Source organism: Ictidomys tridecemlineatus, chromosome 5 (assembly GCF_052094955.1).
Source record: "Ictidomys tridecemlineatus isolate mIctTri1 chromosome 5, mIctTri1.hap1, whole genome shotgun sequence".
Taxonomy (NCBI): Eukaryota; Metazoa; Chordata; class Mammalia; order Rodentia; family Sciuridae; genus Ictidomys; species Ictidomys tridecemlineatus.
This window is the reverse complement of record NC_135481.1, coordinates 77,682,249-77,707,329: the sequence shown is the minus strand read 5'-3', so window position 1 is coordinate 77,707,329 and position 25,081 is coordinate 77,682,249. Positions and strand designations below refer to the sequence as shown.

At 30.1% G+C, this 25,081-nt stretch overlaps 1 protein-coding gene and 1 long non-coding RNA gene across 20 annotated transcripts in view; one reads left to right on the top strand and one right to left on the bottom strand.

Annotated features, from left to right (window-relative positions):
• The window catches only part of Mipol1 (mirror-image polydactyly 1), a 328,689-nt gene that overhangs the window by 68,930 nt on the left and 234,678 nt on the right, over positions 1–25,081 (top strand). For 5 of the 19 annotated variants that reach the window (XM_040276497.2, XM_040276486.2, XM_040276484.2 and 2 more), the window contains 2 exons: positions 21,271–21,314; positions 24,128–24,263. In XM_040276497.2, coding sequence (XP_040132431.1) covers positions 21,271–21,314; positions 24,128–24,263 — 180 coding nt within the window. Of the gene's footprint in view, positions 1–4,264; positions 4,343–17,304; positions 17,342–21,270; positions 21,315–22,407; positions 22,628–24,127; positions 24,264–25,081 lie in introns of those variants that run through there. The other 14 variants (XM_040276493.2, XM_040276491.2, XM_040276494.2 and 11 more) reach the window with 10 other exon arrangements.
• The window catches only part of LOC144377839 (uncharacterized), a 138,274-nt gene that overhangs the window by 795 nt on the left and 112,398 nt on the right, over positions 1–25,081 (bottom strand). The window lies entirely within an intron of this gene.

Sequence of the window (25,081 nt, the reverse complement as noted above, 5' to 3'; positions counted from 1 at the left end):
CAATAGTATATGCATTTTCAATTTTGATATCTATGGTGCAGAACTTCTTTTATCCCTTATTCTTTCTCCCTCAACCTTCTCTTTCTTTCTTAGCTCTAAGGAAATTCAGTTTCTGGAGCCTGGCAGGGTTGGACATTTATGTGAAAGGAATTCTTTTTGGGAAATAATGTGCTAAGGGCTGTGAATGTTTGAGAGACTTTTATATATTTGGAAGACAATCCAAAAGTAGGATATAAGTTTATATAGTATATGTTGTGTTAAGTAATATTTGGCTGTCTGAAAGACAGTGCTCTCCTTTAACCATTTAATAAAACTGTTTAAATTCAGAAATAATTAACATTTCTCAATTTAAGAAATAATAAATTCCAAGTTTTTCTAGTTACATTTGGATACAGTACAGTATTATAAGTGATTTCTAGTTTGATACTTGGTTGCAACTCACACAGACTTGTGATTAAGTTAAGGGAATTTAAAGAAAAATTGCCACCAGCCAAAGCCTTTGCTAGAGTGTAGCTTTTGTGAAGTATGGCTTTTAAAATACTTTTAGAAATCCTTGATACTGCTACTTTGGTAAATAAATACAATTTTTAAATGCTTCTTTATGAAAAGGCATTATTTACTTTTAAACAGTATCACTTATGATTTTTTAGACAAATTAGAAATTTTAGATTGGCCCAGAACACATTTTGTTTCTTGAAGTGTTTTAATTACCAGGTAAATAAGGAGTGTCAAGTTATACTTGAGAGCATAGAGATGTTTGTTTGAATTTTTTTCAATCTATATTTTTTTAATGGGGGAATATAGGAAACTTTGTCAGATATATCAACATTCTTATGTGCCTAGAGAGAGAAGGAGATATGCAATATGCTTAATTTATTTTTCTTTTTTTTGAAAGAAAAATAAATTTTACTTCCTTTGAGAATTAAAAATAACTTAGAAGAATGATATTAGGAATCTGTGATGGACAGAGAGCATTTTGATTTAACAGATGCTACTGTGATATATAATGTTGATTAGAGTTTTTTTTTAAACTAAGTAAGCTTCTTCAGTACAACTTATAAACAAATTTTAGATGGAAATTGATTTTACTTTGCTTTTTGAATCTGGTATAGATTACTAATAATAAATTAGTTAATTTACATTTGATTTGTAATGATTAAGCAACCTGGTTTTTCTCATTGTCTGCTACAAAGTCACCTAACTAGTTTTAATGTATATATATATATATATATATATATATATATATATATATATATATATATATACACTTTTTTACTGAAAATTAAGTTCTTGATATCAAATCTTTATGATAAGGACAGGAATTAGTATTTTATTAGCCTTAATCCATTGTCCTTAAAAGAATAGAAATGTAAAATATGTTGCATGTTTACAGAAATCCATTCCTATTATAATATGTGGATATGTATTTTAATTGTTTGAATCATTAAAACATCTAATTTTTGCCTAAGAATATGCAAATGTGCCATTAAATCTGTTTTTTAAGATTTTTCCAGTTTAATGTCTGAATCCAAATTCATAAAGAGTTGGAAAAATGAGATGTCTGAGCTATAGGATTCACAGGGATTTCATATGAAGCCTATTTAATCAGGATAACACTGTTATTAATATTCATAATGTCAGCTGGAACACAAATGACAGACTATGGGGCCTAAAAATTTTACTTGGTGAATTTATTAAAAGTAGCTTAAAAAATTAATGGAATTTAAGTAAAGTTGGTGAATATGAAAATCTTATGTTAGCAGAAAAAAAATCTCTATTAGAACTTTCTTTAAGATCATTTTGCATTGATGTCTTTTGACAGATTTCATTGGTACTTAAAGAAGAAAGATGCATGAATGGTCATTTAAGAGGATTTAAACACATTGGCACATTAATTTTTACATGAATAATAAGTACTTTCCAAAAGCAATTAACTTACAGTGTACAAGATATGAATTGAAAAATAAGACTCTGACATCAAGGGCAAAGCAAATGTGCTGTACATTTTAAACTTAGTGACAGGATTTTTTAATATTTTGATTTATTTTATTTTTATAGTTTGCAGAGGATATGACTTAGAATATGGTTATATTAATGCATTTGAAAGCAAATTAGAAGGGCATTAATTTAATGCTCTCTTCCTCTCAAATGATATTGGTATTGTGTTAAGTATTATCTTCTCCAAGTCATTTGCATTTATTGAAGAAGTAAACATTTGTTGTGCTAATTGCAGTATTTTATTAGAGAACATGTTCAATGCTTTAGAAAGGCAAAGGGATGATACCTATTAGGTTTAGTGGCAGAAATACATGTTTTAACAAACACTTTTGATAGCATTACTTAAAAGTATAATAAGCTTGTGAAAGTTCTGTGTGAAAAGTTAAGGACCATCTGACTAGTAGAGTAGTAAATTCATCCTGAATTTTAGACTAGGAAAGTAAAAACTTAAGAATGTTGTGAGACCAGCATGTACTTTATGTTGCACAGGCTTATTACTTTTTACATTTTAAAATATGCTTATTATGGAAGTTATACCAGTATTTAAGTTTTTGTTTTTATTATTGGTATTCATTAAAAATAATTAATTTTAGAGTATTCTGTGAAATCAGTAAAATTATTTTTTAGAAACTTTTATAAAAATTTCAGTACTTTTGAAAACATAGCTAGTTATTATTGACTATCAGTCTAATTAGGCCTTGAGCCTTGCCATTGAGAGATCATAGGTATTCATAATGGTAGTTCAGATGGGTACTAGAAGGTTCACTTCCAGTCTGTGTTTAGGAATTGTCCTGTACGTTTTGAAACTCAGAGCTTTATTGGAAAAAACATTAACTTAATGGGAGTATTTACAAATTACCATAGTTTTATACTGTATGGAATGAAATCAAATGGGTATACTAGTTAATATTATTTGTCTAGTGGCTTTTAAAGAATGTGTCATTGGATTTTTTGTTTTGGGCCCGGATGTATTCACTTATGTGCCCAGGAGAGGGCAGCATTTTACTATGTCAGGCTCATAAAAGAATTTGCCCTGCTTAGACTGTCAATGTTTCTTGTAATTACTCCCAGTATATTTGTTGCTTGCTTATGAATTAACTTGCATTTATGGAACTAAATCATTCCAATCATTTAATTACACCTGAGGAGCTGAACTATAATTGCTTGCTTCCAACTAGGATCTGATATGGCTTGAGCAGTATTAATTTGGTGTTTACTTTTCTGAGTGCTAAAAGCATTAAAATGATTGTGCAATGGGATTACATTTTACTAATTGCTGGCATTCATTAGCTGGGTAAATGATGAGGAAGAGTGACTGTATATTGCAGAGGGATAAAATTATGGTTTTAAATAGTATATTACTAAGCACATTAAAGCCTGTAAGACATGTTTTAAAATACTCCAGAGGTTATTAAAGACTGTATTTTCTACATGTCTTGCTATATGAATCTCTTATTAAAATACTTCAATTATTATTAACCTTTTTGGGCAATATGTAGGGAAATGGCTTCATTGACTGGAACATATTTCTTTGATATTAATAACTTCCTATATTTTCAACTAATCCAAAAGTAAATGAGGAACTTAGAAAAAGATTGCCAACTCCAGATCAACATATTTAGAGAAAATTGGAAAAGGAGAAGCTTACTACAGCTTTATTTGAGGACTTTTTAAAGAACACAGGGTTCTAGCTGTGAGGTAAATCTAATTTTATTCCCTTTTAAAGCAAGACAAAAACAAAACAAGAAACTTACATAGCTTTTACCATGTTTACTATGAAAACAAGTACAACAGAGAAATACCAATAATTTCACAATTTAATGATTTGACTTCTTTGATTTAAAAATTACAAGATTAAATTGCTTTTACAATTGTTAAATGTTTTATATGAATATACATAGCAAACTCAGATTAATAAATTTGAAATTTTTGGTGCACAAATTATAGCATAAACAATAAAATTTTTTAGATGCAAGAAATTATAGTTGTAGAAACACTAAATACATTAAATGTTCTGTAACCAAAGCAGCAAAAATGTCTAAAAAGCTTAACTTGAACTATATTTATGAAAATATAACTGTGAGGAAAAGAACCTTTTTCTAAGAAAAAGATTTTATTTCACCTGTTGAAATAGACTTAATTGTCCTATTGTAAATGTTTTCAAAAACCATTTATCCTGTTAATTCTTTGTTAAACAAAGGTAAGGTTTAGGTGTGTTCTGATATATTGTTTTAAGTTTATTTATCTAGAGTTGGCTTTATTTTAGCTTCAATCTTGGAGTAAAAACCAGGGACATTGCCAGAGCAAATAAGAACAAAAGTACAAATGGAGGACTGGTCAAAAGGTAAGGACTTTTAAGGTATTAATATGAAGCCCCAGGTGTTGTGGCAGTTCAAGGCACTGAATGAAATGTGTTTGTTCTAACCAATATGTGAGGTAGACATGCACACATGCAAACATATGTGCACTTGGGCGTGTGCGCACTCACACACACACACACACAAAGGATACCCACACAAAGAGATCCATTACAAAAGAGACACAAAGACCTTAGAAAAAGAGACATACACGTGCACATAAATAGAGATAAACATAAAAAAGACACTGAGAGGAAGAGGAAAAAGATGCACAGAGAAATAAAAACAAACATACAAAAAGAGAAGATGGTGACACAGAGAAAGAGAGATACAGAGGCACACTCACAGAGAAAAAGACACAGAAAGGGATGTAATTAGAGAGGAAAACACAGACAAACATAGACACATATACAGAAGCAAACAGAAAGAAACACAAACAGAGAGACTCAGAGTAAGAGATACAGTGAGAAGATGATGTACAGTGAGGGAGAGACAGGAAAGAAAGACACACAAAACTAGAAGCACAGGCATACACACAGATAAACACAAAAAAAAGACTCTCAGAGGCAAAAGTCATGCATAGTAGAAGAGACAGAAAACATACATACACTACACATAGAAATAGACTGAGACACATAGATATAAGAGACAGATATAGACGTTCACATCTTGAGATACACCCAGAGGCACTTCAAGAGGGAAAGAATCAGAAATAGCAAGAGAGATCTGCAGAGATATAAGATATGTAGAGATGTGGGGATGGAAACAAGGATTCTTTGAGAAAGAGAGAGAGACACAGGAAGAGACAGAGAGAAGCAAATACAGTTACATATAGGCCTAGAACACAGCCTAAGAGACAGAACAATCGTACACAGAAACTCATAGACTGAGAGCCTGAAATAGATAGACAGATAAATGAGTGGTAGTACATGTAAGCAATATCTACATGGAACAGGGAAAAAGAGGATTTAAAGTCTATTATGGTAAAATGTTGAAGATATGGAATCCTTAGAAAAATGAATCATTTGAATATAATACTATTGAAAACTTAAACCTTTATATACATCTTTTTCATTTCTTCTCAATTTTATAATTTAAAATATAGAATTCTTACTAAAGTACTATATAATCTTTCCCTTTTGTATTTCCTTTTACCCATAATAATGCTCTTTTCAAATTCACCTATATTCAGGCACATTATTCCTTGTTTTAGAAAGTTAAAGGCTTTTTGGGGTGGGGGCTGTTTCATAGTCATTATGTTAAATCAGTTGATTACATATTTTTTCCTGAAGTATTAAAAGATATTATGCTTTCTGAGTACCTTTTTCTGAATTCTGCATTGTTTTTGACTTCCATACAAAAACTTATATAAAAGCATATATAACCTATATGAACCCTCTTGCTGTTAATGCTATCGTTAGTAATTTCCTTTCTAACTTGGGACTCTGGGCTGCTTGTTACAAATTTAGCATCCAGATGACTTATTGAATTGTGTGTAAAGTAGTAATACATAATATCTGAGTAATGTGATTAAAGGTTCTTAATGTTAATTGTTTTAATGTATGGACTATGTGACATTTAATTTTGACCTATTCTCTTTATATTCAAGTTTATGATAAGAATATATTGGTGTGTGGTTAACTAATTTTTGTTGTAGATATTTTTATTTATTTATTGTTTTTGCCAGTGCTGGGTATCAAACCCAGGACCTCATGCATGCTAGGCAAGCACCCTACTATTGAGCAACATTCCAGTCTTCGTTTCAGGAGTTCAGAAAGCATTCTCCTCAATTTATTTACAAAATAAGAAAAAGTAAGCAAATTGCACCGTACCTATTGTTTATATTCCCTATTCACAGGTCACATTGCTGTGAAAATCATATTGTTCAAATCAGAGGCCATAGGGCCTTTAAACAACCAAAGGAATTAATGTTTAATGTATCTAAAAAGTGGGAAGACAAGAAGGAATTACTTCTTATAATTGTAAAAGTGACCATTCTTTTTCTGGCCTTGTTATTAGAAACACTGCTGAAATATTTTAAGTCCAAAGAGTTGATAAGGTAGATAATGTAACAGATATAACCATTTACAATTTTGTTTGTTTTTATCATTATAGACATCTTGGAAAATGTAAAGCCAAGGTTGGTAGAAGGGAGTGGTGAAGATATCTACAAAATATGTCCAACTTTTTTTAAAGAACTTAAAAACAACACTGACTGTATTGTTTTAGTCGATAGAAGTATATAAGTGTGAATACATATGTGTTGCCATATGGGGATTGGTACCAATAATGTTTTGTCTTTTGTGAAAACTTTCTATTTTTCAGCATTTTCTTTTGTCTGCTTTTAAGAAATGAAATGTCATAATCAAAGGAGTTTATGTTTATGTAAAATCAACCCTTAGAAAAAACAACTTGACCTATGATTGATTGCTTAGCCCTCTTTAGCACTTACACTTAGCCCTTTTGTAAATGTATATTCTGTATCCTAGAATTCTGCCAATTGTGGATGGAAAATATGTGGAAATAAAAATTGCTTCTGTACTGAACATGGACAGACATTTCCATTTGTTATTATTCCTGAAACAATACAATGTATCAACTATTTACATAGTATTAGGTATTAAAATTCATCTAGAGATGATTTTAAAGTATATGGAAGGATTGTAAATAGGTTATATGCAAATTCTATGACATTTTTTTATAAGGGATTTAAGCATCTAAAGATTTTGATATCTATGGGGGTTCCTGTACCAATTCCCCATGGATACCAAAGACAACTGTACTCATTTACTTTGTAAGAAAAAAGGCATGGAGATCAGAAAGCTTGTATGAATAATTATATGGAATAATGTTGTAGTTTCCTGAATATTTTTTACATTAATTTAGGAAATTTTTATTAGCAGAAACATGGTCTAATGGTTTTATGGCATTCAATGATCCTTAGGAGATAGTTTATGTATTATTTATTGATAAATGCTTCTGCCATAAGTATATATAATTCTAATAATGTAGGTTAAAATGAGGGCTAGATACCAGTTAAATTTGGAAAATTGTGAGAAACTTATTTAAATTTAGAACCTTTAGGGGTCAGTGTTCCCTAAGAAAGGTTAAAAAAGGTTACTATGCATATACCAAAATTAAATATTAAATCTGCTGTCTTTTAAATATTTTTTACAAAGTAAAAATAAGAAATGGTGAGAATTCCACAGCTTGAAGAAGCCTTAGACAAAAACCTTAAAGTTTATTATTTAAGAATCATTTACTATGCTTTCAAAACACAGTAGTTACTTTTATGTATTATCTTAATTTAGATATGAATTGCATGTTTTTAAACTAATTGGCCTTTATGGTTAAAGTGAGCATTATTCTAAATCAGGATTCTTTGTACTCATTTGAAACAAGGTGTGAAACCTCTTCTAAAACTACCTGTGTTAGTAGAATCCTTACATGTTGCAATTTATTGAAGTCTAGTAAATATTTTGAAAAATCTTATCTTACCAAATTTAAATAAAAAACAACTCTCATCCTCTTTATTCTAGAATTGGACTAGCAATTATCTTTTATAGTCATGATTCTTATGGTTTTACTGTGAAATAAATAATCGAAAGATTTTTTCTTAATAAATAAAATTTAACAAAAGGTAACTTGTATATTTTTAGTGTCTTATTAAATTAGAATACTGTTTATTCATGCTTAGCATTTTATTTATTTGTTTGTTTATTTATTTACTTGGTGGTACTGGAGGTTGAACCCAGGGCCTTGTGCATGCAAGCACTCTACCAGCTGAGCTATATCCCCAGCCCCTCATACTTAGCATTTTAAATCTGTACTACCATCTACTTCTTTTATTCATTCACCTTTCGTTTTGCAAGGTATTTAGTATTTTACCTTTTGTTCATCTGTTATTCTGCAATGAAATTATAACTGAAACTTGCATGATTTGCAAACTTTTGTAAGATTAAACAACTAAAGAAATTCTCTAGAAAAACATCTATGATGCCTTTAAATGTCACTGATTATTATGATGAAAATATGATTGTAGAATCTCAATTGTTTTTCATAAACTTGTTTAAGGCAGAAAGGAACGAAATGGATTAGAATGAACATTCATTTCTACCAAAAAGATAGCTGGTAGAAAAAAAATCTGTAGGAATTATGATTAAGAACTTATTGAAACTGAAGGTTTTCAACAGATCTAGATAACTAATCAGTAGTAAATAATATTTAATAAATGTAAGTAATGGCATATATTCCCTAAATAGTAATTTAATTAGTAATTACTAATTTTAAGCTTATTTCCTATATTGGAAAGTAGAGGTGAACTGTATTGGAAGATCAACCCATTTAATAATTTCAATAAAGTATTATGATAGAAACAACACAAGTTTTGGAGCTAGATAGATCTTTTAATTTTTCACTTACTAACCACCTCGACTTGTATACAAGTTCATAACTACTTGCAAGCCTAAGTTTTCTTGTGGAGAAATGGAGAAATAATCTTTGTGAATATTAGGTTTGATGTATGGTAAGGCCCTACTACAATGCCTGAAATAGGAAATGAATTAATATATTTCACATATTTTCACTAATGTGGTGGTGGTAGTGATTACAAAGTCTAAAAATAGATTGCTGACTAAACGATCTTTAAATAATGATTGTTATATCTTATTCTTTCCAATTATAGAATTAAGTATTAAAGTTTCAAAAATATTAGGAAATATTAACCATATCAAATACTGTTGTTATCAGTTTAATAAGTCTGTTCTCTTCAAATGTAATACTCATACTATCATTAGAAATTTGATTTTTCAAAGAGGAATAGTTTATGTTTGTGTATTTGGTAGAATGTAATAGAGAATCAGTAATACTCATTAAGGGTAATATCTAATTTGGCTATATTTGAATTCTGATTTCAGTAAAAACTATTCAGACTAGTGACATCACAAAATATATGCCTTTTCCTTTTGGCAAGTGTGAAGTTAAGGTTGTATTTTAAATTTCTTCATATGCCCTAGAGGGGTTGAAAAAAGAAAATGCCTGAGATTTGATTAAATTCACTATTTAGCTCCATAGTACTTAGATTAATAGAGTGCTAGTGGCTTCTCACACATGACCATCTAGAATATTTCAGAGTGGTGGTAGGATCCTGGCAGCTGGCCAACAAGGATTGATTCGTTTCCTGAGGAAACGCTAAGGCTACTCTTAGAATAATGATGCAGGTTGTACTCTTTTATTAAATTTTTTCTTTTATTTTAAATAAGTTTATTAAAATAAGTAGGTTCTGGGGTTTCTTTATTATTTAAGCTTACTATGAATGATTCTGTTATTAATCTTGGGCTCAGTAGAAAAATGGAATGAAAAAAACAAAAAATAATTACAAGGGCAACTTAATTTTCTAGCTGGTTATATAACATTTCTTATTAACTGTGTTTTGACATCATTTCTGATACAAATACTTCATATTGATGAGTTTATGCCTTATATTCCTTTTTAAAATTAGCTTTATTATTTTTGGAATACTTTTAGGTTCACAACAAAATTGAGAGAAAACCCCAGAATTCCCTTATCCTCCAACCCCCATAATGCACAATCTTCCTCACCACTAAAGTTCCACTCCATCCTGGTACATTTGTTACAGTTCGTGAACCCACCCATAAATTCTTAATAGGGGAAAAGTTTGTAAGACGATAGGAATCAATCTTTCTTTCCCCCTCCCCTCCCCACTCCTTCCCTTCCCCAAATTTAAAGAGTGTTTTAAATCTGTTCAGCTATAGTTCTTCATGTGAAATTCTTACTACATTTTTAATCTTCCACTTTATAGAAATGATCATTTCTAAGAATGAACATAAAATGATATTTTTTTATTTTAATAGAATTTCCTCTGTCATTTTATTCTATTGGTATGATTCTCTTTGTAGAACCTGTGACTTTTTTTTTTTTTTTTTTGGTTCAAGGGTATACCAGCCTCATTTATGCAAGTAATTTCAAATGTATTTTTGACATAAAACAGGAAATGCTTTTGGAAATAGGAAAAATGACTTGAATTTGCCAAAAGTCTTTTTGCTTCATTTAAAATTCTTTTCTATAGGATTCTGTGCTCTTCAGTAAATATCCTCATTCATTTCTACTTATGGTCTTTTAGGACAGAACACTTCCTGGAATGTGTACAACACAAATCTTAATATTAAAATATTGAATCTTTAATTTTCTAGAAATTAGAATTTCAGTTTATATAAAATCACTGTTGTGGTCTCCTTAATATGATTGCTATAAAATTGTAAGTGAGTATTGACATTTTGTTGATTTAGAAGATCAGTGTACACTAGTTTATAGACTGAATAAGGCTATTTACAGAGTTGGTCCTGGTTGACTGTAAAGCAGGACTGATGTGACATCCTGGATTTAAAGGTATTCATTATGCTTTTCAAGAAATGTTTCCTAAATGGCAAAATTATATATTTTACGATATATTTTCTCCCTATGTTTTGGTTATAAATAATTCTATACTAGTAGAAGAAAAAATTTTGGAGGATTTCACTAAATAACTCAACTTTTAGTGGTCTGTTTTCTATCCTGTAGGTCATTATTATCTTTTGGGAAGAATATCATACACTATTTTTCTTTGTGTTTTGCTTATTGTGAGGAATATGAAAAGGCAAAAACAAATCAGGCTTTAAGTTTTTAAAATTGGTTAAGTACATTATCTCATAGTTTCAGTGATTTAATTAAAAATATTCTAAGGGCCTGGGGGTGTAGCTGATGGACAGCACTGGGTTCAGCCCCTAGCACTTTCCCTAAAAAAAATCTTTTATAATTTTTGGGTGAAATTGATAATTCTTTGCCAAATGGTAAAATTTTACTGATGAGATGTAAGGTAAAAATAATTATTTTAAAAAATCATATTTTGACTTTCATGTTTGACCGATTCTTGTTTTATGCATAAACTTTTAATATTTTTAAATTAGTGCACTAATGGGTAAGAAGTAAAAGCTAAGCAGTTTATATGATAAAATTATACTTGGTGCATAGAAATTACATATTGTAGGCTTTTGCTATTTCAGTATTTTTTAAATTAACAATTAAATCCTCCTTTTTTAATACAATCTTGCTGTCTGTACCTAATGTAATTTGATATATTCTAGCTAACAGTTGACTAACATAACTAACAACATTTGTTGATTTGAGCATTTTTAGTATTATGTTATAATCAAGTTAAGCACAAATGCCATTCTTTCTTTCTTTATTAATATCTTCCTCTACCTTAGAAAATTAAAAATTTAAATTAATATCAGTCTCCAGGAGATTGGGATATAAGTAAAGTTTATTTAGCATTAGTTTCTTTGAGCCAACAAGTATGTGGGAAAAAATATGATAGGAAAGACAGAACAAATATATAGTCCTTAAATTTTCAGGGTTACATACATACTCTCAAAATTTGGAATGCGAAGTAATATATTCTATATCCTTTCCCCAGATTACTATAAATGTAAAGAAACTGTAATTTGAAAGAATCCCTGTTTTAAAAGAGATGCTTTATAAATTTTTATTAGAACCAATGTTGCAAAATTTAGTCACTGAAGTCATAAACTCAATTGCTTATAGGAATTGAAAGTTAAAAAAAGAAAGAAAGAAAGAAAATCACAGTTCAACAAAGCCGATTGTTTCTTTTGAGAAACCTTCATTGCCTGTATTTTATTATTTTATAATCAACCAATATAGTGTTTAAGACTAGAACAAGGCTACATTAGTCCAGGTAAGAAGAGTAAAGACCAAAAGAAATTTTTTTTCATTAAAAAAGGAGTCCTTGATCTCATGAGAATGCAGTAGAAAGTAGCATCAGAGACTTCCTCTGCATTTTTAATAGGCCATTTGCTAGCTGAGATGTTCTGCATTCACCCTTTATTACCTTTTTCTTTTTTAAAAAGGTCTGTCCCCTTCCCCCAAGTCATTTGAAATGAACACATCAAAAAACAAATTTACTTTTCTGAGACTTTTTAAATTCCAGGTATTTAATGCTTTTTAAAAAGTTTAAAATTCAATTCTAACCAGGGGCTGATGATGCTGTAGTGTAACTGACTAACAAGGCAGTAGTTCAGAAGTAACAGTTGATTAATGAAATAACACCTCTACCTTTTCCTTTTATGCTTTTTTTTAACAAATGGTGAATTTGAATAAAACATCATTTGCATAGAAAGTTATGTAATGATGCCATATAGAGTATAATGATTTCCTAAAACCTTGTATTTAAAGTAACCTGAATTACAATGAGAGATAAACAGAATATTTACCCATCCCTTATGAGCTGCTGCTGATATGTAAATTTATTCTTCTACTTTGCACAAATATACTTTTGAGCTACTGCTTAAACACTTTGAGGTCCTTAGTCAAACAGTTTTAATGATGCCTCCAATATTATGAAAGTGTGACATTTGATGAATGTCTCATATAGTTTTGATATCTGGGCACATGTCAACAAAAAAAATTGAGCATTGGTTTGTCATGCAACACCTAGATAATTTATAATTTTACTGTTTATATCCATCTTGACATTTTTTATCTGCCAAAGGCAGGTTTCATTTGGAATCTTAATCTGAGATTTATTTGGTGGATCTGGAAATCATAGCTAGGGTTCCCACAGGAAATGGTCCATCTACCAACAGATTAAATGGCAGTCCTGCAGTTGTTAGGGGAGCTCTGCATTTAACACACATGCATACTCATTCAGTCAGCACTGTGGAGAAAAATTAAAGTAGTAACCCAGGTTTAGGAACAATGTAGCTAAAAAGTCCCATATTTGCTGAATGACAAAGGGTTATATAGCAGCATTTCATTTTATTATTCGTGCTTGAATTTCTTGTTTGCTTTGTTGAGTCTGCTGACGAATACTAATAAATGCCTGCAACAATCCAGACGAGAGATGCCTGGCAACAAAGCTATGCGGTGGACCTCCCTGATCTTCTCCAGTTCACAACCTGACCTTTTGAAAAATTGGCTGGGCTAAGCTGCAGAATTTGGGTGTAATGGTTATTGTTAACTCCAGCTTTAGGATTTATTAATTTGTGTGATCAAGACTTACCTATACTTCAAAGTTTCAAAAGACCAAACACAATCATCCATCCATTAGAACTAACATTATGTTTCAGTGATTCCTGCTTAGTGTCTGACTGGTGATTCTTCTGTTTTGTTTTCTGAATCTAAAGATGATCTTAAACAAAATGAAACACACATAAAGAGAATCTTTTTTTTTTCTCTTAATACTTATTACTGGAAAATTTGTCTTCCATAAGTTATTTACAAAATTGTTGAGTTCATAGACAGTTGGTATATGTTCATATTAAAATAAAAATATGTACTTGTTAAATCTATTTTACTTTCAGTTGTATAAATATAAGACTTAGTTTATGTTTTTAATTACTTTTAAATTATTCTTATGATAGGAAAAGCTGAGAAAGGCTACAGAGATTAGAAGTCTCTTATAAAGAGCTAATATCAGTAGAAAAGAAAAAGAATAAAGATTTACCATTATGTTAATCAGATTTTAGGATAGTTTTCACTATCATTTCAGCCTAAATAATATTTTTAATATTTTAAATCAGGTGACGTAAGTTTTACTGAACTTTAATTTATGTATGTTCATAAGTAACTAGGTAGCCTTAACATTAGGAGATTACACGGTTCTACTGTGTGCATTACCTTCCTGTAGTAGGATGTTGAAACTGAAAATTTTAAACATTGTGAAAAAATTTCATAAATATTTATATATTTTTAATAGTTCTTACGGAGATATCTGAACTTTTTTCCCATCAGAATAAATACTAACGTGTTTATGACTGTTTTAGACTTGGAGAGACGAACAAAAACTTTTTTAAAAAATTTGATGTAGTGCCACCATTTTTCATAGGTATTTTAATAATAGAACAAACTACACAATTCCAATAGAGCATTTCTTTGAATAGCTGTTGAATAATTTGAAATGGGGTACATCAGTTCTTTTAATTATTATAATCAGAGATAAAGCCATCTCACTACTTACTTTTGAGTTCTATGTTTATCTAGATACACAATCACATATAGGAGTATGTATCACATAAAGGATACAGTTTATTTTGCCTGGCCCTAATATCCAAATGAGTAAGTCATGTGATATTGACAGGATTCTTGATTTTCTGGCTTTACAAACCTTTGTAAAAGATTCATTCAGTATCTTATACCTACATCTAGTCTCTACTCTCCCACGTTTTTTATTTCCTCTCAATATATGTACATTGTGCCTAATTAGAACTACATAAGAATCTCTATCTATGCTTTCCAGTGGTCAGCCACTAGTCACAAGTGGCTCCAACCGGAGATATGCTACTAGTACAAAAAAGAATTATAATAAAATTTCTCAAAATAATTTTTGTATTACATGTTAAAAAATATTTGTGATGTTAATATTACTTGTTTCTTGTTTAATATACTTACTAGAAAACATAAAATTTCATAAACAGCTTTCATAATGTTTCTCAGGATCTGGATGACTGAGCAAATCACTGGGACCATTCCCATTCTGCAATCAGACTTTTGTTTATTTCTTTGCAAGTATTACTCTTGTCTGCCTCCCTGACTCATTTTTCATCTCACCTGAAAGCAGATACACTTTTTTGTTGTTGTTGTTTATTTACCTTAACATTCTACTCAGTATTTGGCACCAAATTAGTGCTAAATAAATGTTAAATATAAAGTATTCATTTTAATGCTTGTTTGCTTTACATATATCTTTAAAATGATACATCAGTATTTCCTTTCCTTGACTCATTTTACTTCGGTGAATTTTTAAAAATCTAATGTATCTATTGATATTTTGCTGTTTCAGGAACATGAGTGTAATAGAAAGCTTACATCAAAAAAAGGGGGTTGCAGGGGTGGTAAATACAAATGAGAAGACCATAAGTTGTTGAGACTATATTTATGTAATTCTTTGGTTATGTGTCCAACAACTTGTTGGTAATTAAGTTAGTGATGAGATCTAAAAATAAACAAAACAAAAAGATATATTATAATTTCATTTTTGATGTAAACCGAAATAGCCTAGCAGTATAGTGACAGTCTTTATGAAGGACATTAAGTGTGCAGAAAACATGAAGTGAAAATTATAGTTTTGTTTATCTTATTCCTGTTGAAGCCAAAAAACAAATAAATCCCTGAGAGTATTGGTGTACAATATCCAAGAAGTTTGCATTTTTTAACACAAATGTCTAAAAATTACCTAATTTCCTGTGATTTCTAAGTCAGATTTCTCTGAAAGATAACAGACTGTGTTCTACTTGCTGTCATCCTGATTGTAATTAAAAATATTATATGCTAAATAGTGAATACTAAAATTATGTAATAGAATTAGATTATTTAGAGTTTCTGTTTACCTGTCATGAGACTGAATTAATAGAAACAAACTTTGTATAGGACTGAGTTTTCTTTCAGAATCTTTTCTTTCAGAATTTCTAAATTTCAAAGTACTAGTCTTATGTACTGATTTTACAATCTCATAAAGCTTTTTAAAAATAATGTGTTAATTACAAATTTTAGCTTTCTTAAGTATTCTCTTTTGTTGTTTGTATTTGTCAGATTAGATATCATTTTATTTATTTTCCATTTCCATGTCTTCTGAACATTTTAATAAGAAAGTACTATATACATTAATGTTTCTAAAAGATTTTTTTTTTTCACATAGTTGCTAGCATTTCCTGAAAGAAAACAATAACCGTATAAGAAACAGTGTTGCCTTCTTAGGATAGTATTCTGATTCTAGCTGCATAACCATATGATATCCACAGACCATCAAATAAAGTTTGTTTAGGAAATTTGAGAAATGTTTTAATATGGAAGTTAGAGTAATAACTAAGACAATAGATGTCTTTCTTGCTTTTGTTATTAATATTGAGGGAAATTAATTAAAGATATAAACTTGAATTGAAAATTTGAATATGATCCAGAGAGTGTGATATTTATCTCATAGAATGGATAGGAGAAATTATAATAGTGAAACTTTTAGCAAAACAGATTTAAAGATAATATTTAACATTTATTGTGTATTCTGTGTGATAATTTTCTAAGAGATATTTAATTTAAATAGTTTAGTCCTCATAACTACCTTTTGAGGCCATTGCTATTACATTGTACTTCTTACTGATAGGGGAACTGCTGAGAGGTTAAATACTTTACTAAGCATTATACAGCTATGTTATGGAAGTCAGCATTCAAGCCCTGTGGTCTGTCTTTACAACCCCTGCACTGATTGTGGTTTTTCTTGGAAAGTCTAAATACATCAGTGTAGTTAGACAACTTGGTTAGTCAGCTTTTGCTTTGCATATACTCATATTAGGTGGGATCACTATGATATGACTTATTTCTGATGTGCTTTTCTACTGCCATTTTGTTTGGGGATAAAAGCACATATAATATGCATCTATGTGGAAAACATATCCTCTCTTCCACAAAATAAGGAGTTGGTTTGAAATATTTACTATAAGAAATAAATATCTTTTGGATGGATGAATAGGTAGGTAGGTAGGTAGGTAGGTAGGTAGACAGAACTATATTAAAATTAAAGAATTATTAGAAGCCACTAGTTGATAACTGTTCTTATTATTTTGAAACTAATTTTATATTTAAGAAATCCTTAACTATCCCCAATTTTTTTAAATGTGGGGCTACTGTAGTAATTAAATCATCATATCAAGTTTACAATTTCATAACAAAGGCATGGTAATCAACAATATAGGAAAGATAAGCAATGTGCATTAGGTTTTTGTTCTTTACATATTTATAAAATCAAATGCTAAGGTGTAAGTAATATTCTTCTTCTCTACCCCCCTCATCCCCATCCCCCCAAAAAAAGAATGTAAAGTGTTGCCATTGCATTTAATGTGTCAGCACGTTAACAAATTATTTCCACTATGGTTCATTTTAGATACAAATCTGCCTAACTAATACCTTCATTTTAAGAGGTAAGAGATTTACTCATTTGAATGTATTTGTCCATATTACTTATATCCCCTTGTCTCTTTCTGTCCCTGAGCTCTCAGGTAGCTGGGATGTTGCTATTCTGAGTAACCTGGTAGATCCCTAGAGACAATTCTAGCTCAACCACTCTGAAGAAACAGCTCTGTAAACAGTATTGACCCCCCAGGGGACCATCAAATCCGTTTACACAGATACCAGTTGTCACAAACTATTTACAAAGCCAGGCAGAACAGAATTTCCCAGCCTCTAAGAATTTGTATTTGATTCTAACCATCTCTTTACTTCTGTGTAGTAGTCATGAAATAAAGGTTATTTTCGATTATTAATAATTATCTCTTGGGTAGCATCAATTTAACTGAGAATATTATACATTAATCTGTAATTGTATGGAGAATACAACTTAAAAGGGGATCTTATAGCTTTCTTTTCTAAGATAGGAAATAGTATCATTATACTGTTAATTTTCTACACTAAGGAATTGAGGATTTAATACTAGCATTGAGTTGGCAGAACTGACATCCCCAGAAGTAAAGAAAGAATTCATTAGATCACAAAAATGATCCATTGAAAACAGCATGAAAGTCACTAGAGAGAGTGATGGGATCTTCAAAGCACATAATGCAGCTACTACCATGCACACATATTAAATACCAAGTTAAAAAATAAATTCACCAAATCCACCTGATTTTTCCAGATGAATAACTCTAGCAATAGCTATAGGGGTCATTTTAGATGAATACCTGGTAATAGTAGTGTCCATAGTATCATTTTTAGATAGTTAGAGAATGATTTTAGTATAGTATCTAATGATAGCATTAGATACTAAAAGCAAATTTTGGGAAGTATATTTTGATACAATTGAATTCTCATATCCAATAAAACAGTGTGCCTACGGAACAGCAAATAAAGGAATTGATGCAGTTATAAAGATTTTCCATTTTAAATCTCAAAATCAGACTTAATAGACTTATGAATTATGAAGAAGAGATTAATTTAGTCTCTGAATTCATATGGAGAGATGAATTTAAATAATATTCAGTTGGTCAAAATGATAGAACAGTTAACAATGACCTTGATTAAACACAGATGTGAATTACTAAAGAGTGTTTCCAAACCATGTGAAATAGAAGAATCAATAGAATGGTTTTAGTTTTTTAAGTTTTCATCTACCTAGAGATAAGTTTAAATCAGAAGTGAATATCTTTTTGTTTAACATTTATCTTTTTAATTGATTAGTGTGCAAAACAGTCCTTAACTTCACTTTTATGGCCTTTTATTGGCTTACACATTTATATTTCTTTATGTAGGTCTTTAAAAATTGAAGGGCCAGTACAAATAAGCTCAGCTAAAGTTTTTAGTAGCTTCATCCCAGTATCGTTTCTTAAAGCTCTTTCTCCTGGGTTGAAGATTTTAGGAAAATAATTAAAGACTGAATTTAGAATTACTCTTCTCTTGGTTGGAGTAAGTACTAATTTAGAAGTTGTATATAAATTGGGTTTTTGAATAAGGAAATGAAAATTGGTCAAAATGTAAGATGATAGAACAGTACCTTGAAATTCTTCTTGAAAGGTCAAAAGTATTACACTTGCTACTTGCTCTCAAATATTTCAAAAAATTTGGATGTAGTTAGATAAGGAAACAAAAATATTAAAGTGAATATGATAAAATGTTAATATATGCGAAACTAGGAAAAGAGTATATAGGAATTCTTTGTACTGTTTTTGCAATGTTTTTAATAAGACTAAGTATTTTAAATTAACAGGTAAAAAGAATATTCTCTGTCATCACTTTTTGTTGGCTTTTTCATCTGTCTTCTTTAACATCTTTTTTCTGTAGTCATTGAAAACTCATATGTCTGGCTTCCATTTCTACTTTTCACTTCCTGCCATTTTGCTAGATGACTTTAGTTCCTTCAGAATAACACTTTAAGCACACTGATCCCTTAGCGTCCTCTTCTCATCAGCTTGTTTGATCAACACATTTCCAGATGAAGTGCATCTTGGACTTTGTCCTTACCTGTTTATTATTTTAGGAATCTTCACTCCTTGTCAAATTTTCTCCTTTCGATAAAAGAAATATCTCTGTTTTTCCCAAATCTTTTCCTTCTCCTCTTTATCCATTCCAATTCTTTTTTTCTCCTCCTTTTATTATAGTCTGCCAATGTTTTTTTTGAGTATGCTAAACTTTAACTCTTTGGCAGTTCTGTACTTTGCATATTCCCATGTGTCTTTTTTTAAAGCAAATTCCTTCATGAGGTCCTGTAGAGTCTTCCAGTTGAATATTAGTATGTCTAAAATATGCTGTAAAGATTTTGCCTAGATCTTGTTACATTTTGTTCAGATCAATGAATAAGTTTGCTGTCATCATTGATATATAAAGTCCTTGAGGGAAATGTCTGTTTCTCATATTTGTTTTCACAGTACCTATCACAGAACATATGATGCTTTGGGGTGTTCCTGAATAAGTAAATTAATTTGAAAGGTCAGATGTAATACTTAAATAGGATACTGCAGTATGGCAGAGAGAAAGAGCATTGAAAACTTTCAGGGGATTGAACAATAGTTTGCTAATATCAATCAGTCTCTTTTACTCTAAAGTAAAATTAAATTCTTAGTAGAAAAATATGGATATTCCAATTTGCAGAGCAGTCTTCAAATGTCTGATGGGTAGTTCAAATTAATAAAGCTTTTACTACTGGAAAAATTTAGAAATATCCAGAAATAGATTCAAATCACACCACATAGGTTCTTTAAAACAAAAATTTTAAATATTAACTTTTAAACATCTTAAAATTAAAATCCAGAAGTGCCAGAAATTGATGCATTTTTAAAAATAATACTTCAAGGGCCTATAATTACTAAGATCCTTAAGGGATTAGCAGAGACCTCTTATTGGAAAGCTTTCATGTCTACTGTAAGACTTTGAAGAAAATAGCCCAGTTACAGGTAAAATAATGGTAAAGAAAGAGAGCTGTAAAACTATTAAGCAAATAGCAAGTGTAGATATCAGGAATGGGCTAAGGGAAACACTAGGTTAGGAATAAAAGGATCAAAGAAGAAAGATACTGAACTAAACCTATGAGTAGAGAAGGTGGGGAAATGGAACAAGTTTAGATAATGTTAAATTTGGTCTCAACTAGGTCAAAGAGGACTGAAGAGTATTAAAACAGTTGGTGTGGTGTTATCACAGGGAAAAGGGATTTTTATGTAGTTGGCAGTACTCCATGGTTCAATTCTGTTTCCTTTTGAAGAATGTTTGTACCTCATAAACTGAAATATGGTATTTGGCCCTAAAAATTTTTATGATATGTCTCTGAGTACTATTTTTGTTATTTTGATATTAATTTCAGTAATACAATTCTTTTCATTGAATTAATTATACAGATATATGCTAGTGTTGGAAAACATGATTTGTTAATGATATAAAGGATTTTCTTAGTTCCATTTATCAAATTTCTTTCTTCAGATTTTGAGGATTCCATTCCACTAATTAATACTAGCCTATCCTAGAAAAACAGGATGGTGAATGAACTAAAGCAAATTAAATATAGAGTTCTAAGATGTCAAAAGCTGTCAAGTGATCTTCAGTTACAAGATTTCAGTTTCTAACATTATTAGTTTAAACAGAATATAACATTAAAATGTCCTAGCTAGCCCACAATATATAATTATGATAGCACTTTCTCTCTTCTAATACACATTCTCCTCAATGTGGAGTCAAAAGTAATTTTTTAAAAAACAAATTATTTATAGATAGAAGTAGATTCACTACTAGCTACTCATAAGAACAAAATCCAGATTTGGATTAACTGGCTATATTTATCATAAGTAATATATTTAGAAAAAATAAGTTCCTTATTTGTGAATTTTTTTTTCTTTTTTTTTATTCTAAAACTACTTTTTTTCCTCAAAAGGATTTAAAGTTTGATGCTTTGGAGAAGTCATCACCAGAAAGCAGGTGAGATTCATATGCTTCTTAAAGACTTGTTTCTGTTGAAGTTAAAAAGTACTAATTACAATTAATATTAGACTTGCTCTTTTGATTTACTAGTGAAAAAACTTTTTTGTATATGTGTAAGATTTTCCCCCCAAAATTTATTATACCACTAAATATAGACTGTTCCTATGAAATAGTTAATATTTACTAAGTACAACTTAAAATATTTTTTGTGAGATAGCCAAGCATTACAAAGTAGATTCCCTTGTATATATAGTGCATTTCTGATAAAATGTTATAGTGATTATTATAAAAATAATAGCTAATGTTTATTGTAGTGTCTAGTACTAGAGCAATTACTTAGTTAGCTTAGTCCTCACAACAACTCATACAAGTGTTATTTTGTTTGTATTTTATGAATGGGTTAAATAACTCATCCAATATTTTGCCGTTAGCAAAGCTGGAATTACTTCACTGTAATCATTATTTTATTGTATCCTATTTTGAGGAATTTTGAAAATAATATCTGTGATTCATTAGTTCTTAATGTTGAGTATATCCAGGAATTATTTGGGGAGATTTTAAAGTAGGAACTAGCAGGGCATGGTGGCACACACCTGTAATTCTAATGGCTTCTGAGGCTAAAGCAAGAGGATCACAGGTTCAAAGCAAGCCTCAGCAACTTAGTGAAGGTCTAAGCAACTTAACAAGACCCTGTCTCAAAAAAAAAAAAAAAAAAAAAAAGTGCTGGAGGTGTGGCTCAGTGTCTTAGCACCCTTGAGGTCAATATGCCATACTACCAAAAAAAAAAAAAAAAAGGTAGGGATGGGATCATATTGTCTAGGGACTAGGTCCTTACTCTGAACTTTGGATTCTTAAAAACTCCTTGTCATTCCAACATTTAAATATGATGTAAACCACTGTCCTAAATGTCTTTTGATTGTGAAAATGGGAATATGAGTGGCAAGTACCACTCTGTACATGTTTATCTTATTATAATAAGACTAATAAGTACATATTTCAAGCCATGAAAAAATATTCATTTGATTGAACACATTTTAACATATAGTTATGGCATTTAATATAATTTGTTATTTTATTTGTTTACATACAGATATAGCCCACATTTATCTTGAACAAGATACTGTTGGGATAAATAAAAGTACATAGATAGATGAGCAACTCACTATGAATTCTGAGGGAAGCATGCATCAGAAATCCAGTGAGTTAGCTAATGAAGTCACATATGAGGACCCTGAAATACCAGGGTGGAAATCTAGGAATTTTCAGATCTTCAGCCCTTATCCAGATGATGAGACATCTGAAAAATGCAAGTGAGTTCTGTCAACCTTAGTTCTAGAAATTAAACATTAAGAGAACTTTTCCTTCCTTTCTTCCTATATATATATATTGTTTTTATGATATTGATGAAATAAGTCTAGATAGCTAAGTGTAAATGCTTAGGTGAGTTTGAAGGAAAGCAATGAGGTTTTATTCCTTGTTCAATTTTATTTTCTGTGGCCTTTCATTATGGATATGAAAATGACTTTTAAATTGCTATAAATGGGGTATCATTCATCAAAGCCAAACAGTCAGTTCTAGCACAAATTAAGCCCAAAGATCTTTTGGTTTGGGTTAGCACTTATTTTCATTTAAATGAATTTGAATTCTTTTAAAAAGCTCTTCCACTTTACATTTTACCTTCCTTCTTATTTTATGTCCTATAGCTTTTACCTATCCACTTTGTCTATCTCATGAAGGAATTTGAATTTGTGATTCCTATGACATGATAATAGTCATGTGCTATAAAAATAATCTGAGATTAAAATATTCAATGATAATATAATTGTACTTTCAATCTAGACAAAATCATATTTTCTAGAATACTATTTTAACAGAGTTTTGCATTGAAATTGCTATTTCCATTTACTTGCAAGTTATTCAGTAAATATGTTTTTGAGTGAATTTAACACATAATGAAGTAGATACTATATTGATTTGTTCCTGTATTGATTTGGTATGTTTTAGGGGGTTGAGGCAGGAATGAATGAAGAAGGCATAAACATTTCTATGAACACATGAGGAAAACGAACAGTAGAGCTTGGGCTAACGACATATTATGGGATCTCTGGTATAATTGCAACAGAAGATTATGGAAAGTACTGCTACACTGACTGTCCTAAACCTCACTGCTAAATTTCCTCTTAATGACTCCATATTTACCTATGCTTACAAATTGAATATAATGCCTTCAAAAAACAGTCCATATCCTCTCCCTTCCCTTCCTTTATACTACTTGATTACAAGTTGATACTCTTCTCAAATAGCCTTCAAAATGTCAAAACATTTCATTTCACTTACTCTTAAATGTTACACGAATAGGTTTTTATTTGAAAGTTTTGAATAGTGAAATATGATATTCTTTCCCCCAAAATAAAAAACTTACTTGACTTTTGTTTTCATTTTCAGAAAAGCAAGAAATTTAAGTAGAATCTCAACCTAAAATACAAATTGTAATAATATTTAGAGCCTCTAAAACCTCAACTGAAATAATATTTATAGCCTCTGAAGCCTGAATTATTTTATCAGATAAACTCAACCATAAGTCTCAGATGATGCTAAATGGCTTTTCATAAATTTAACTTTCATAGTTGATAAATTGGCAACTCTGTGACATTATGTTCTTTTTATCTATAATATTCTCTTATGTTCATAAAAAGACATTGTAAAATGGGTACCTTCGCCTATTATTAAAATTAAATCTGAAGTATAAAATTTATATATCCTGTATAAAGTTGTACATATATATTGTGTAATGATTTCCTTTATTGCAGAATTATGGAACAAAGAAAGAATGAATTGCATTATGAACATATGATTCCTTGTCAAGTTACTCCAGACCTAAATAAAGAGACAACTGTAGCATTTCTTCTAAAAGAATTGGATATTCTCAGAACAAGCAATAAAAAGGTATAATACAGAAAGCCTGATCATTGTACAATAGCTTTCAGCTGTTGACCTTCTCAGTTTTCTTTGTGGCCCATCATTTTTCAGTTTTATTGTGTACTAGAAATAATGTAGTACTCAGTAGTTGTGTACTTTTTGTTATCATATCTTGTCATCAATGTGAGTCAAGTCATTGGTTGTAAAAGTAATTTTTTATTTTTCTGCCTTGCTAGTCAGTGATCTCATTTTGTTTTTCATAAATTTTGGGCACCTTATATAGGTATCTTAAAAAAAAAAGACTAAGTTTCTACCACAGTAAAACTTTCAGCATTATAAAGAATAAAAAATATTATAGACAGTTTCTTTACTTTCTTAATTTTTTTATTAGTATATGTACCCTATATTTTACCCCAATAATATATGTAATTGGACATTATAATAGCAAGGCCTGCTGATCTTTTCATTTACTTTGGGTTATACTGTTGCATTTGATCTAATCCATTTGTCTTATCATGTTTTATTTTATTATTGACTCTTATTCTAGGTACATTCCTCTGAGCACTAAATAATGTTAATAAATAATGTTCCTTTTTTTAAAAAAAAAATTCTACATGCTTTTCTGATTTTTTTATATTTTCACTGTTTGACCTAACCAAACTGATGCACGATGTTAGGAATATTGATCACGTCTAAAGGAAAACAACACAAATGACAAAAGCCTGGGGAGGAATTAAAAATAAGAAACATGTAGAAGAATTCTCATATGAGAGCATGAGACATTTTCTGTACTTTGATTTATCAATCGCTACATGACAATTGTGAGTCTGGTACCAGTGTCAACT